At 41.1% G+C, this 12,565-nt stretch overlaps 1 protein-coding gene across 2 annotated transcripts in view; it reads left to right on the top strand.

Annotated features, from left to right (window-relative positions):
- The window catches only part of LOC133536511 (PHD finger protein 24-like), a 66,530-nt gene that overhangs the window by 33,401 nt on the left and 20,564 nt on the right, over positions 1 to 12,565 (top strand). For both annotated transcript variants that reach the window (XM_061877093.1, XM_061877092.1), the window contains exons 2-3: positions 132 to 541; positions 5,406 to 5,591. In XM_061877093.1, the coding sequence (XP_061733077.1) occupies positions 132 to 541; positions 5,406 to 5,591 (596 nt within the window). The remainder of the gene's footprint in view (positions 1 to 131; positions 542 to 5,405; positions 5,592 to 12,565) is intronic.

The raw sequence follows: 12,565 nt of genomic DNA, 5'->3' as shown, positions 1-12,565 counted from the left end.
AGCCATGAAACAAAGACCTCTATGTAGGTCTGACTTAGACCAGGGCTTGGCAGCGGCCAAAGGCGGACCCGACCAACGCTGCTTGCAGCTTTAATTACATGTTGTTACTTCTCCGCTGTGTCTGTGTGCAGTCATGGGCGTGCTCATGTCCAAGAAGCAGCCGGTGGACAAGGTGCAGAGGTGCACTGCCGTGGTCTCAGCCTTCCAGGCCGGCATCAAGGATCGCCCGGCCGTGGTCAAGCCGGCAGACGGAGAAGCAGAGGACGGTAGCGTGCCGGCAAAAACCTCAAGCGGTCCCGAGGAGAAGACCGCCGAGGACGGAGAGGGAGGGGAACCAGAGAGCCCGTCCACCTCCCAGCAGGCTCCTCGGGAGGAGTGCAAGGTCAACCAGGAGTCCTGGTCCAGGTTGCGTGACGGAAAAGGCGTGGAGCCGGAAGATCTGGAGAAGAGCCACCAGCTCACACCGCCGGCTTTTGTGCGGCCCAAGAGGGACGCCGATGACGACCAACCTTCGGAGGTGGACTTGGCAAAGAAAGAACAGGTAACACTTGATGGTGGCGTGTACAATCAGTAAGAACTAGTGTAAGAGAAGAGACAAGCAGAATTACTTTAGTTTACACACACAATAATAAGTCCCCCAGGCGTAGGTTTAAAGAGGTATTTGTAAGATGTCAGTCTCCATGGCAACAGCAGCCAATGATCTGGTTTCCTCGACTAAGTTCCACGCCGTTCAGAGGGGCCTGGGCTTTTTTCTTCCCAAGAGGGAAATACATGTTTTTTTTTAAATAATGCCTATCATTCACAATCCTTCTGGCAATATAGTTATATATATATATATATATATATATATATATATATATATATATATATATATATATATATATATATATATATATATATATATATACACATATACATGTATGTAGGTGTGGGAAAAATCACAAGACTACTTCGTCTCGACAGAACTGTTTCATGAGGGGTTCCTGATGATTGAGGGAACCCCTTATGAAACAGTTCTGTCGAGACGAAGTAGTCTTGTGATTTTTCCCACACCTACATATTGCGCTCTACCATGGTATCGAGCACTATTCTCTGGATAATTCAATCAAGACATATATATATATATATATATATACTATATATATATATATATATATATATATATATATATATATATTTACCGGCCCCCAGACATATATTTTCTCTAAATTTGGCCCCCCGAGTCAAAGTAATTGCCCAAGCCTGTCCTAGAGCAAAAAGAAACGATCACTAGCCAACATTAAACCTTCGTTAACTGTACAGACAATTCTGTCACTTTGCTTGGAGGGCAGTCTCTTCAAAACAGGTCAAGAAAATGATGCAGCTCCTCACACGTCTCATTAGGAAATGGTCTTTCTATCAATTAAAAATTCCAATATCCGAAATTGTGTGACCTTTAGTGTGTCTTGAGTTGGACACCGTCTATTACTCAAAGCAAGCACTTCCAGCCAAGTCCTGACATTGCAAGCTATTGCCACTCAATATTTGTACAATTCAGCTGTAGCGTTGGAAAGGATGTTTATTTTTAAAAAGATTACTGAGAAAGTCTTCCAAACACCATTGTGCACACAACAGGATACAAAACACAGCATCTTTCCACCGTAGCTTGACTACTAAATCCCAGTGCTCAAATATTGATTGGCATGTGCGTTCCCATGGTTACAAATTATATTTGCATTCATGCTCCGTGTTAAATCGGCTCCTTCAAAATGACAAGACCTGAGTGTCATTTTAATGAAGAAAGTGGGTTGTATTTGTTCGAGTAATGTCACAATAAGAAGAGATGGGCTAGAGTGTCATCCTTGAGTTCTAAAATTTGTCATGCGGTGTTGAAAAAAAGATAAAACACAGTCGTGTTTGAAGCGTTTTTTTTCTGGTGTTAATCAGTCAAGCGTCATGTGGTTATTTTCATTAATAAAACAGCTGAGTGCCTCAAGGATGTTAATGAAGGCAGTAGGAACATATAATTACTTTCGAATTAGTCAACAACGTGATCTTAACTAATCTTCTGCACCTGGCTTACTGTGATTCAAGCAGGTCAGGTGATGACACTCAGGTGTTGTCCACAGCCCATCAAAATAACTTCAATACATCAATCAATCAACCAGAATGTATTTGTATAGTATGTTTTATGTGCAGGCTAGTGGCAACACAAAGTGATTTACACCAAAAAAAAAGGAGCACGCACGCACGCACGCACGCACGCACGCACACACACACACACACACACACACACACACACACACACACACACACACACACAAACCGACATCAGTGTGTAAATGATATCACCACACAGGCTCAGGAACACTTCATAAAACCACTGTCAGTAACTACAGTTGGTCACTACATCTGTAAGTGCAAGTTAAAACTCTACTATGCAAAGCGAAAGCCATTTATCAACAACACCCAGGAACGCCGTCGGCTTCGCTGGGCCCGAGCTCACCTAAGATGGACTGATGCAAAGTGGAAAGGTGTTTTGTGGTCTGACGAGTCCATATTTGTAATTATATTTGGAAACTGTGGACGTGGTGTCCTCCGGAACAAAGAGGAAAATAACCATGCAAAGTTCAAAAGCCAGCATCTGTGATGGTATGGGGGTGTATTAGTGCCCAAGGCATGGGTAACTCACACACCTGTGAAGGCACTATTAATGCTGAATGGTCCATACAGGTTTTGGAGCAACATATGTTGTCATCCAAGCAACGTTATCATGGACGCCCCTGCTTATTTCAGCAAAACAATGACAAGCCAAGTGTTACAACAGCGTGGCTTTGTAGTAAAAGAGTGCGGGTACCTTCCTGGCCCGCCTGACCTCCAGACATGTCTCCCATGGAAAATGTGTGGCGCATTATGAAGCGTAAAATACGACAGGGGAGACCCCGGACTGTTGAACAACTTAAGCTGTACATCAAGCAAGAATGGTAAAGAGTTCCACTTTCAAAGCTTCAACAATTAGTTTCCTCAGTTCCCAAACGTTTATTGAGTGTTGTTAAAAGAAAAGGTGATGTAACACAGTGGTGAACATGCCCTTTCCCAACTACTTTGGCACGTGTTGCAGCCATGAAATTCTAAGTTAACTATTATGTGCAAAAAAAAAAAAAAGTTTATGAATTTGAACATTAAATATGTTGTCTTTGTAGCATATTCAACTGAATATGGCTTGAAAAGGATTTGCAAATCATTGTATTTCATTTATATTTACATCTAACACAACTTCCCAACTCATATGGAAACGAGGTTTTTATAAGAAGTATATGAATAATGTTCTAAATTCTCAATGGAACATTTAAAGTTTTGGTGTTGTTTACTGGCTTCATATTGCAATCTACACATATCTACACCAAATAAAATAGCTTCGAGGTTAGTAAGCACAACCAAAATGATTCTGTACATCAGGCACACCGGGTTATAAGGCACATTGCTGATTTCTGCGGAAATGAAAGGATTTTAAGTGCGCCTTATAGTCCGAAAAATACGGTATTTATATCCATCCATTTGATTGCTACCGCTTGTCCTTCTCGGGCTCTCAAGCTAAAACAGAAGCAATTAGGGCATCAAACAACCGCCAATGGGCCCTATTGCAGACACCCAACAACTAATTACTAGACTTATCTGATGTCTTATTTTATTAATAAAGATGAAAATTTGAACCCACAAAATCAACTAAAACCTACATGTGTCAATACGTGGACTTTGGGGTGGTTGTTTTCCCGGGATGCAAGTGAACTTGGACCGGAGATGGCGTGAAGGTAGAGACATCTTAACTACAAAACAGGAACAAACAAAAGGCGCTCACAAGGAGGTAGAAAAACTTGGCAGTGAAAACAAAACTTGCACTAAGGCAAAACTATGAACATAAAACAAAAACTTGCAATATGGCATAAATAACGCAAAGCTTACTTGGAACGGAACGAGAACGGGACATGGATCCTTGGCATGGTACATTACAAGGTGCGTAGCAGGTGATAGGTGGTGGTAGAAGGTGATGTTGCCAGGATGAACAACAGAAACAAACTGGCTTAAATAGCAGTGACATGATCAGTGAAAACAGGTGCGAGACATGAGGACAGGTGAAAACTAATGGGTAGTCATGGAAACAAAATTAACAAGGAAGTGCAAAAACAGGAACTGAGTGTACAAAAAACTAACAGAACATGACTAAAAAAAAACATGATCACACAAACATGACAACATGGTGGCCGAGTGGTTAGAGCATGTGTGTCAAACTCTAGCCCGCGGGCCAAATTTGGCCCACCGTGTAATTTCATTTGGCCCTTGAGGCAATATCAAATCAACATTAGAGCTGGCCCGTCGCTGTGACACCACATTCACCGCTAATATTCATACTCGTCAACCCTCCCAATTTTCCCAGGAGACTCCCGAAGTTCAGTGCCCCTCCCGAATTTCTCCCAATTTCCACCCGGACAATAATATTGGGGGCAGGCCGTAAAATCACTGCTTTTGGCGTTCTCTACATGTCGCCACGTCCGCTTTTCTTCCATAAAAACAGCGTGCCGGCCCACTCACATAATATATGCGGCTCATACACACACACAAGTGTATGCAAGGCATACTTGGTCAACAGCCATACAGGTCACACTGAGGGTGGCCGTATAAACAAGGTTAACACTGTTACAAATATGCGCCATACTGTGAACCCACAGCAAACGAGAATGACAAACACATTTCGGGAGAACATCCGCACCGTAACATAACATAAACACAACCGGACAAGTACCCAGAAGCCCTTGCATCACTAACAATTCCGGGACGCTACAATATACACCCCCCGCTACCACCAACTCAAACCCGCTGCCGAAAAAAGGTATTAAATTTGTGTTTTTATTTAATTTAATATGCTATTGGTATTTTTTAATTATTATTTTTTGAAACTGGATTTTGCATGTCACTATAAAGTTATATAAGCCTTGCTTGGTCAATATTCAATGCAAAACTTGTTTGGGTCCCTATTAAAGGTTTAATTTGTTCAACCTCGGCCCGCGGCTTTGTTCAGTTTTAAATTTTGGCCCGCTCTGTATTTGAGTTTGACACCCCTGGGTTAGAGTGTCCGCCCTGAGATGGGTAGGTTGTGAGTTCAAACTCCGGCCGAGTCATGCCAAAGACTTTAAAAATGGGACCCATTACCTGCCTGCTTGGCACTTTGCATTAAGGGTTGGAATTGGGGGTTTAATCACCAAAAATGATTCCCAGGCGCGGCCACCGCTGCTGCTCACTGCTCCCCTCACCTCCCAGGGGATGGGTCAAATGCAGAGGACACATTTCACCACACCTAGTGTGTGTGTGGCATTCATTGCTACTTTAACTTTGATAACACTTGTATTCCCGATTATTTGTTGTCTCAGCCTCCAAGTGATGAGATGTGCGACGTATGTGAGGTGTGGACGGCCGACGACCTGTACCCGTGCAAGATCTGCACCCGGGTGTTCCATGACGGCTGCCTGAGTGAGCTGGGCTACCTGCGCGCCGAGGCCCTGCAGGAGATGCGGGACACGGCTCACACCGTGACCGGCTGGAGCTGCTACTATTGTGTAAGAACCCTCACTTTTGTGCTCTGAAATTCTGCAGGACTACTGGTTTATTGTGTACTTCTTGTAGTCCTCTGCCAAAATATGACTAGAACTGTAGTCCTCTGCCAAAATATGACTAGAACTGTAGTCCTCTGCCAAAATATGACTAGAACTGTAGTCCTCTGGCAAAATATGACTAGAACTGTAGTCCTCTGCCAAAATATGACTAGAACTGTAGTCCTCTGGCAAAATATGACTAGAACTGTAGTCCTCTGCCAAAATGTGAATTGTGAATTATATTTATATAGCGCTTTTTCTCTAATGACTCAAAGCGCTTTACATAGTTAAACCCAATATCTAATTTTTACATTTAAAGCAGTGTGGGTGGCACTGGGAGCAGGTGGGTAAAGTGTCTTGCCCAAGGACACAACGGCAGTGATTAGGATGGCGGAAGCGGGGATCGAACCTGCGACCCTGGAGTTGCTGGCACGGCCGCTCTACCAACCGAGCTATACCGGTTGGTAGAGCTGTAGTCCTCTGGCAAAATATGACTAGAACTGTAGTCCTCTGCCAAAATATGACTAGAACTGTAGTCCTCTGCCAAAATATGACTAGAACTGTAGTCCTCTGGCAAAATATGACTAGAACTGTAGTCCTCTGCCAAAATATGACTAGAACTGTAGTCCTCTGCCAAAATATGACTAGAACTGTTGTCCTCTGCCAAAATATGACTAGAACTGTAGTCCTCTGCCAAAATATGACTAGAACTGTAGTCCTCTGCCAAAATATGACTAGAACTGTTGTCCTCTGCCAAAATATGACTAGAACTGTAGTCCTCTGCCAAAATATGACTAGAACTGTAGTCCTCTGGCAAAATATGACTAGAACTGTAGTCCTCTGGCAAAATATGACTAGAACTGTAGTCCTCTGCCAAAATATGACTAGAACTGTAGTCCTCTGCCAAAATATGACTAGAACTGTAGTCCTCTGGCAAAATATGACTAGAACTGTAGTCCTCTGCCAAAATATGACTAGAACTGTAGTCCTCTGGCAAAATATGACTAGAACTGTAGTCCTCTGCCAAAATATGACTAGAACTGTAGTCCTCTGGCAAAATATGACTAGAACTGTAGTCCTCTGCCAAAATATGACTAGAACTGTAGTCCTCTGGCAAAATATGACTAGAACTGTAGTCCTCTGCCAAAATATGACTAGAACTGTAGTCCTCTGCCAAAATATGACTAGAACTGTAGTCGTCTGCCAAAATATGACTAGAACTGTAGTCGTCTGCCAAAATATGACTAGAACTGTAGTCCTCTGCCAAAATATGACTAGAACTGTAGTCCTCTGGCAAAATATGACTAGAACTGTAGTCCTCTGGCAAAATATGACTAGAACTGTAGTCCTCTGCCAAAATATGACTAGAACTGTAGTCCTCTGCCAAAATATGACTAGAACTGTAGTCCTCTGCCAAAATATGACTAGACCTGTAGTCCTCTGCCAAAATATGACTAGAACTGTAGTCCATCCATCCATTTTCTACCGCTTATTCCCTTTCGGGGTAGCGGGGGGCGCTGGCGCCTATCTCAGCTACAATAGAACTGTAGTCCTCTGCCAAAATATGACTAGAACTGTAGTCCTCTGCCAAAATATGACTAGAACTGTAGTCCTCTGCCAAAATATGACTAGAACTGTAGTCCTCTGGCAAAATATGACTAGAACTGTAGTCCTCTGCCAAAATATGACTAGAACTGTAGTCCTCTGGCAAAATATGACTAGAACTGTAGTCCTCTGCCAAAATATGACTAGAACTGTAGTCCTCTGCCAAAATATGACTAGAACTGTAGTCCTCTGGCAAAATATGACTAGAACTGTAGTCCTCTGCCAAAATATGACTACAACTGTAGTCCTCTGCCAAAATATGACTAGAACTGTAGTCGTCTGCCAAAATATGACTAGAACTGTAGTCGTCTGCCAAAATATGACTAGAACTGTAGTCCTCTGCCAAAATATGACTAGAACTGTAGTCCTCTGGCAAAATATGACTAGAACTGTAGTCCTCTGGCAAAATATGACTAGAACTGTAGTCCTCTGGCAAAATATGACTAGAACTGTAGTCCTCTGCCAAAATATGACTAGAACTGTAGTCCTCTGCCAAAATATGACTAGAACTGTAGTCCTCTGCCAAAATATGACTAGACCTGTAGTCCTCTGGCAAAATATGACTAGAACTGTAGTCCTCTGGCAAAATATGACTAGAACTGTAGTCCTCTGGCAAAATATGACTAGAACTGTAGTCCTCTGGCAAAATATGACTAGAACTGTAGTCCTCTGCCAAAATATGACTAGAACTGTAGTCCTCTGCCAAAATATGACTAGAACTGTTGTCCTCTGCCAAAATATGACTAGAACTGTAGTCCTCTGCCAAAATATGACTAGAACTGTAGTCCTCTGGCAAAATATGACTAGAACTGTAGTCCTCTGGCAAAATATGACTAGAACTGTAGTCCTCTGCCAAAATATGACTAGAACTGTAGTCCTCTGCCAAAATATGACTAGAACTGTTGTCCTCTGCCAAAATATGACTAGAACTGTAGTCCTCTGCCAAAATATGACTAGAACTGTAGTCCTCTGGCAAAATATGACTAGAACTGTAGTCCTCTGGCAAAATATGACTAGAACTGTAGTCCTCTGCCAAAATATGACTAGAACTGTAGTCCTCTGGCAAAATATGACTAGAACTGTAGTCCTCTGGCAAAATATGACTAGAACTGTAGTCCTCTGCCAAAATATGACTAGAACTGTAGTCCTCTGCCAAAATATGACTAGAACTGTAGTCCTCTGCCAAAATATGACTAGAACTGTAGTCGTCTGCCAAAATATGACTAGAACTGTAGTCGTCTGCCAAAATATGACTAGAACTGTAGTCCTCTGCCAAAATATGACTAGAACTGTAGTCCTCTGGCAAAATATGACTAGAACTGTAGTCCTCTGGCAAAATATGACTAGAACTGTAGTCCTCTGCCAAAATATGACTAGAACTGTAGTCCTCTGCCAAAATATGACTAGAACTGTAGTCCTCTGCCAAAATATGACTAGACCTGTAGTCCTCTGCCAAAATATGACTAGAACTGTAGTCCATCCATCCATTTTCTACCGCTTATTCCCTTTCGGGGTAGCGGGAGGCGCTGGCGCCTATCTCAGCTACAATAGAACTGTAGTCCTCTGCCAAAATATGACTAGAACTGTAGTCCTCTGCCAAAATATGACTAGAACTGTAGTCCTCTGCCAAAATATGACTAGAACTGTAGTCCTCTGGCAAAATATGACTAGAACTGTAGTCCTCTGCCAAAATATGACTAGAACTGTAGTCCTCTGGCAAAATATGACTAGAACTGTAGTCCTCTGCCAAAATATGACTAGAACTGTAGTCCTCTGGCAAAATATGACTAGAACTGTAGTCCTCTGCCAAAATATGACTAGAACTGTAGTCCTCTGCCAAAATATGACTAGAACTGTAGTCGTCTGCCAAAATATGACTAGAACTGTAGTCGTCTGCCAAAATATGACTAGAACTGTAGTCCTCTGCCAAAATATGACTAGAACTGTAGTCCTCTGGCAAAATATGACTAGAACTGTAGTCCTCTGGCAAAATATGACTAGAACTGTAGTCCTCTGCCAAAATATGACTAGAACTGTAGTCCTCTGCCAAAATATGACTAGACCTGTAGTCCTCTGCCAAAATATGACTAGAACTGTAGTCCATCCATCCATTTTCTACCGCTTATTCCCTTTCGGGGTAGCGGGGGGCGCTGGCGCCTATCTCAGCTACAATAGAACTGTAGTCCTCTGCCAAAATATGACTAGAACTGTAGTCCTCTGCCAAAATATGACTAGAACTGTAGTCCTCTGCCAAAATATGACTAGAACTGTAGTCCTCTGCCAAAATATGACTAGAACTGTAGTCCTCTGCCAAAATATGACTAGAACTGTAGTCCTCTGCCAAAATATGACTAGAACTGCCAAACAACACACAACAAAAGTGTAGTTCAGAAATCCGTTGGCATGGACAAACGTTTCTAAAAAATATTCCTTCTGCATTTTGGACCAAAATGCTAACTTCTTTCCATTTTTTTGAATGCTATAGAACGGGGGTCGGCAACCCGCGGCTCCGTAGCCACTTTAGCGCCCTCCTAGTGGCTCTCTGGAGCTGTTTCAAAAATATATGAAAAATGGAAAAAGATACTAATATAACTTTTGTTATATTAGTAAGTAATCAAACAAAGGCTCCTAATTAGTCTGCAGTAACATATTGTGTCTTTTATCATTCCATTATTTTGTAATCATAAGTATTTGCACTACTGATGAAACACTCATTGTTTACAGCCATATCCTATTTAAAAAGAACAGGAACTACATATGTTGTCACTTTAGTAGGTAGACATATTCACGTTGCACTTTATTTACTGTTGTGTTTTCTTTTTATTTTTGTCCACGCATGGGAGAGTGAGAAACATCATTTCGATTTGTTTGTATGTCTTACATGTAAAGAAATTGACAAATAAAGCTGACTTGACTTGTAAAGCAGGGGTAGGGAACCTATGGCTCTAGAGCCAGATGTGGCTCTTTTGATGACTGCATCTGGCTCTCAAGATAAATCTTAGCTGACATTGCTTAACACGATAAGTAATGAATAATTTTGCTGGTAATCACAGTGTTAAAAATAACGTTCAAAATATAAAACATTCTCATGCATTTTAATCCGTTTTTTCCCGCACCTGCTATACCACCTGGGGCGGTATAGCTCGGTTAGTAGAGCGGCCGTGCCAGCAACTTGAGGGTTGCAGGTTCGATCCCCGCTTCCGCCATCCTAGTCACTGCCGTTGTGTCCTTGGGCCAGACACTTTACCCACCTGCTGCCAGTGCCACCCACACTGGTTTAAATTAGGGATGCACCGATTAATCGGTAACCGAATATATTCGGCCGAATATGGCAAAAAAAGCCACATTCGGCCTTCGGTGGAATGAGTTAAAAACAAGGCCGAATAGTGGCGTGTGACGCAAGTTTTTGACGCGGTGACGCAATCAACCAACGTGCAGTGACGTTGGGATATGTTGTGTACCTGTATAAGTGTATGAGGTTACAAGCACACACTTATTGAGATTTAGTGGGGCCTCTGTTTACATTATTAGCCTGTTGTGTAGGCTACCTGTATAAGTGTATGAGGTTACAAGCACACACTTATTGAGATTTAGTGGGGCCTCTGTTTACATTATTAGCCTGTTGTGTAGGCTACCTGTATAAGTGTATGAGGTTACAAACACACACTTATTGAGATTTAGTGGTGCCTCTGTTTACATTATTAGCCTGTTGTGTAGGCTACCTGTATAAGTGTATGAGGTTACAAGCACACACTTATTGAGATTTAGTGGGGCCTCTGTTTACATTATTAGCCTGTTGTGTAGGCTACCTGTATAAGTGTATGAGGTTACAAGCACACACTTATTGAGATTTACTTGAGCCTTCTGTTTACATTATTAGCCTGTTGTGTAGGCTACCTGTATAAGTGTATGAGGTTACAAGCACACACTTATTGAGATTTACTTGAGCCTTCTGTTTACATTATTAGCCTGTTGTGTAGGCTACCTGTATAAGTGTATGAGGTTACAAGCACACACTTAATTGAGATTTACTTGAGCCTTCTGTTTACATTATTAGCCTGTTGTGTAGGCTACCTGTATAAGTGTATGAGGTTACAAGCACACACTTATTGAGATTTACTTGAGCCTTCTGTTTACATTATTAGCCTGTTGTGTAGGCTACCTGTATAAGTGTATGAGGTTACAAGCACACACTTAATTGAGATTTACTTGAGCCTTCTGTTTACATTATTAGCCTGTTGTGTAGGCTACCTGTATAAGTGTATGAGGTTACAAGCACACACTTATTGAGATTTAGTGGGGCCTCTGTTTACATTATTAGCATGTTGTGTAGGCTACCTGTATAAGTGTATGAGGTTACAAGCACACACTTAATTGAGATTTACTTGAGCCTTCTGTTTACATTATTAGCATATCTACTGTGGCTAAGCAGACTTTTGCTAAAAGGACAACAATTCATTTGTTGTGGGTTTATCCACTTTAATGCACTTTATTTTTTTTTTGGAATGCATGTTTTGTTTGAAGGCCTAATATAAATGAAAAACTGTGCTTTTTTTGAAAAGCAAAGGCTACTGGAATATTAAAAAAATGTCAATATTCAATAAAAAAATTACCTTATTTGAAAAACATGTCTAAATATTTATTCTAGGCTATTTATGCAATATTAAAAAAATTGTGAAAAACGGCCAAGCGTTTAAATTTTATTCGGCTTCGGCTTCGGCCACAAATTTTCATTTCGGTGCATCCCTAGTTTAAATGTAAACATTAGATATTGGGTTTCACTATGTAAAGCGCTTTGAGTCACTAGAGAAAAAGCGCTAAATATAATTCACTTCACTATTCAAAAAGTCACATTAACGGTAAGAAGTATTTTATTTATCGTTGGTTTGCTTCAGACTAACCATGTTATTAAAACGTATAAGATACTTATTATACTCTAGAAATGTTGGTCTTACCTAAAACTGCACACATTTAGTTGTATTCAGTGTTAAAAAAATATATTATATGGCTCTCACAGAAATACTTTTTAAAATATTTGGCTTGTATGGCTCTCTCAGCCAAAAATGTTCCTGACCCCTGTTATAAAGTATAAAGGACAAGCTGTAGAAATTGATTATTAATCCACTTGTTCATTTACTGTTAATATCTATTGATTTTGTGTTTCAACATGATTTATCTACACTTCTGTTAAAATGTAATAATCACTTATTCTTCTGTTGTTTGATACTTTACATTAGATTTGTAAGATACCACAAATCTGGGTATGGATCCCATACCAAGTAGTTCCAGGATCATACATTGGTCAGATTCAAAGTCCTCATGTGTCCAGGGAT

Source organism: Nerophis ophidion, linkage group LG17 (assembly GCF_033978795.1).
Source record: "Nerophis ophidion isolate RoL-2023_Sa linkage group LG17, RoL_Noph_v1.0, whole genome shotgun sequence".
Lineage (NCBI taxonomy): Eukaryota > Metazoa > Chordata > Actinopteri > Syngnathiformes > Syngnathidae > Nerophis > Nerophis ophidion.
The sequence above is the reverse complement of the archived record's forward strand: the minus strand, read 5'-3'. Positions and strand labels throughout refer to the sequence as shown.